General features: G+C 29.1%; 1 protein-coding gene across 1 annotated transcript; it reads left to right on the top strand.

The window, feature by feature from the left end:
* Positions 1 to 2,116: 2,116 nt before the first annotated feature.
* Positions 2,117 to 3,055, top strand: LOC101566058 (olfactory receptor 2AP1-like). The gene has a single exon (XM_004638020.2). The coding sequence runs from the start codon at positions 2,117 to 2,119 to the stop codon at positions 3,053 to 3,055; it is 939 nt and encodes a 312-aa protein (XP_004638077.2).
* The last annotated feature ends 1,369 nt before the right edge of the window (positions 3,056 to 4,424 follow it).

Consider the following 4,424-nt stretch of genomic DNA (forward strand, 5'->3'; position numbering starts at 1 on the left):
ATTTTATATTTTATTTAATAGATAAAATCCTTTACTAATATAAAATGAACTTTTATCATTTTGATCCCCCGTTCATTTATTCGTTCAGTAAAATAAACATTTATAAAGTTTATGTTTTGTCAAAAAAAAAGACTATTGAAACTGCAGAAATTTCGAGATGCTGATGTTTGGTCAACACAATTTCTTGATGAATTAATTTGTAAGTTTGAGTTTTAAGTCTTAACTAATATTTATGAATTTCAAGTGGAAGATGAAATTGATTTCTTAAAATTATCTAAAACACTCTAGTTATTTTCATAGAAAAACAAAATCATTAATCATTAGTTAAATTTCCAACATTTATTCAACTAAATTCCAAGAATGTTATAATGTAATCAAGTATTAAGATATAGAGCAATTTATGACAATATTTCTCTGAAAGTGAATGCTTTTGTAAAATTCTCTACTACTGAATGATTTTAAATTTACCACTTTAATTTTTCTATACTTATTATAAAATAATCAAGATATATAACCAGACATACATATCCATAATTTTAATGAACAATTAAATGTTTTTAACTATGAGTAATTTACATTATACATTGATATAACAGAATTTTTAATGTAATGCTGTATAACTACTTGGTATATTAGAGTTCTAAATATTAATTTGATTCTTACAATCAACTTGTGAAGTTTCTTTAAAGAAAAGCATTTTCTAGTAAAGTCCACATTATTTATGGTGTTAGTACACGTAAGTTCTTATCATGCTTTTCTTTCTTTCCCATCCTCTCTTGGTCCTCCTCCCTTTTGCAAAAGGTCTATCTCCCTATTTCCTACTATTTATCATTTATTTTTCTCTAATTTATTTGTATTTTGGATTTCTCATGTAGATAAAATATGAGATATTTACATTTGTGTGTCTGATTGGTTTCACAAAAGGCATGTACCTAGAAGCTTATCTGGCAGATAATTTATTCATTTTGAATTTGAAAAATTAAAAAATGTTTTGATATTATTAAAAATAACTTGAATTTATGACCTAGTTTTATTTTGTGTTTCATACTTATAAAGACATGGAAGCAATTACAGAATTTGTTAGAGAAAATTCTATGGGAAACTGAACTTGAACTCAGTTTTTAAGGAAATATAATATATCGGTGGGCAGATCATGTTTATAACAAGGCAGAGTAATCAGTGTGATTAATTTGATTTAATATTTGACTAAGGATTAATTAAGCCATAAGCCTATATTGAATGGTCATATCTTTAATTGTCATTGCCATAAGTCAGGACATATTGTTAATATGAATATTGAACACATTGTTAAGATTTACAGAAAACTGTATGAAGACTTTGAGTTTCAGTAGGTTCACAAAGTAATCACCATTTAACATGACCAAATAGAAATAAACAAAAAATATGAAAGAACAGAAAAAAATGACAAAGTTTAACTTTTTTCTTATGAATCATACCTTGGGTCATACATTTAAATTCAATATTAGACAGCTAACTTTGCTTTAAATTTATTGATACATATGTAGCATCAGGCAATAATGTAGACCATCAGAATAGGATAAACAAGAAAATGGTAAAAAATACTGATACAATTAAGAAAAAATAACCAAAGCTGTCCCTAAGAAGCAGGACTATTTATTTCTTTAATTTATATGGTGTAACAGTTCAGGGTGTTGATTTGCTCTTCTTTTTGTTCATTTGTAATTCATTTCCAAATAAAGTATAGAAAAATGTTATTTTTAATCATTTGCTGGCCAGAGTTTTATACTACAATAAAGTAATTGGAAACCAGTGTTATTCAAACTTTATCGGGTGCCGGCGAAATAGCTCAGAGGACTAAAGTGTCTGCTTAGGTAGAGCACAGGGGCCAGGGTTCCATTCCTGGTGTGCCTTGCTAGCCCCACCCCTGGGGGTACGCTGAGATGGTGATTGAGATGGCATGATGGCACGTGCCTGTAATCCTAGGGCTTGGGAGGCTGAAAACAGGAGGAACACTAAGAGTCGAATTTACGTAGTGAGACCCTATACACCCTGTAGACCCTGTACTAAATACATAAAAACAAGTAAACAAACTTTATCATTGTTATTATTTTCTATCTTAATTTGTCTGAAGTTGATGATGCGAAACCAAACCTCAGTGACAGAGTTCATTCTTCTTGGATTAACAAACGATGCCAAGCTTCAAGCTGTACTTTTCGTTTTCCTGCTGCTAACTTACATCTTAAGTATCACAGGAAATGTCACAATTATCATTCTGACCCTGATGGATTATCGCCTCCAGACTCCTATGTATTTCTTTCTCCGAAACTTTGCTTTTTTGGAAGTATCTTTTACATCTGTATTTGTTCCCAAAATGTTAGTCAATATTGGATCTGAAGACAAGACTATCTCTTTTGCTAGTTGCTTCATTCAGTATTTTTTCGCAATCTTGCTGGGAGCGACCGAATTTTACCTTTTAGCTGCCATGTCCTACGATCGTTATGTTGCTATTTGCAGACCCCTGCATTATACAACTAGAATGAGCTGGAGACTTTGTGTTGAGCTTGTTGTATGTTCCTGGTTCTTTGGCTTTATAGTTGTCATTGTGCCATATACAATGACTCTCCAGCTGCCTTTCTGTGGATCCAACATCATCAACCATTACTGCTGTGACTATACTGTATTGCTGCATCTATCTTGTTCAGACACACATTTCATAGAAGTGATTCAGTTTGTCCTTGCTGCAGTGACTCTCATCTTTACCCTGTTCCTGGTGATTCTCTCCTACATCTACATTGTCAGGACCATTCTGAGAATCCCCTCTGTGCGAGAGAGAAAAAAAGCTTTTTCTACATGTTCCTCTCATATGATTGTGGTCTCACTTTCTTATGGAAGCTGCATCTTTATGTATATAAATCCTTCTGCAAAGAATGCAGAAGTGTTTAATAAAAGAGTGGCTGTTTTGAATACCTCAGTTGCTCCTCTGTTGAACCCATTCATCTATACTCTAAGGAACAAGCAAGTGAAAGTAGCATTTAAAGGTATGATAAATAAGATAATATTTTCAAAACAGTGACACTGTTGGAGATTCATTGTTAAAATAACAAATCATCAGAAGACTGTACTTGGACATTATTATAATTTAAATATATTTTCTACATTATATAGTTAATATTCCTATGTGTAAATGAAACATTAAACATTAAAATTATTTATGTAATTAAGACAAATTTTTCATTTTTCTGCTCTCAAAATTTCAAATCTGTGTGTCCTATGTGTGCGTGTTTCTATTTGCTAGCATTTCATTGACATTTTTCTTTGTTTTGATTTCCCTTTAAAACAATAGTGTAAAAGAAGAATTTATAATGTGAATTTTAATAATATTTTTAAAACTGAGTTTACAAAAAATTTATCCATTATCATGTGATATTTGAGCTTAATAATTGCAATTAAATTAATATGGCAAAGAAATTTACTTAGATAGTTTATAATAGCTTAAGTAATTATTATTAAATTCATACCATTTTTTATTTTTAAACTTAAAATTTACCTTATAAGTTAGTCTTTTCATAATATTTATTCAATAAGTAAGCATAGCCAGTGTGTAAGAAAATTCTAAAACTCGGAAAATCATATGTGTTTAATATTGATGAGAAAATGTTCACAGTTCATGACGCTATGTAATAAAGTCATATTAATATTATTCATGGTATATTTATGTTGCAAATGATTTAATGTGCTTATATCATATTACTTTGAAGTCCTTTTATCTTTATGTTAAATGATCAGTGTTCATGATCAGATTCCTTTAAGAAGAAATTCCATCACAATAAAAACTACTGTTTTATGATTTTTAGTCTATATTAATATTTTAGAATTCATGGGCCAGATTTTAAAAAGTAAATACATTATAATTCCAGCCCATTAAGCATTTATATGAAGATATTAGAGTTGAGTGCTGTAGAGGTTAACAACTTTTCCTAAAGAATATAATTAATGAATGCTAAATATTTAGTCTTGAAATCTTTACATTTCTTTTGAATAATAAAAGGCTATTTACTATGTAGTAGAGAAAGAATGGTGCTAGAAACTGTAGAAAAGAAAGTTGAATTAAACTGTATGATTTTACACTTCTTCTATATCTATCCATAATTATATAAAAATTCATCTAAATACTTAAGTATCTGAGAGTGATGTATTTTATTTATAATTCAGAGAAGTAAGCACTTGAGTTATTAGATCACTGACTTTTTTGTTTGTTTTCAATACACCATCATGAGAATGCTTATTATTATAGTCATCCAAATAGTTTCTGACCTGTGATAATTGTTTAATTTGAAAAGAATTGAAGAACCATGTGTTTATATGCAATTATATATAAAGAATTTTTGTGAATATATAAAGAATATATATGAAAGTATAATAATACATTATATAAAATATAA

This window comes from Octodon degus, unplaced genomic scaffold, assembly GCF_000260255.1.
Source record: "Octodon degus isolate 3935 unplaced genomic scaffold, OctDeg1.0 scaffold00093, whole genome shotgun sequence".
In the NCBI taxonomy this organism is placed as follows: Eukaryota; Metazoa; Chordata; class Mammalia; order Rodentia; family Octodontidae; genus Octodon; species Octodon degus.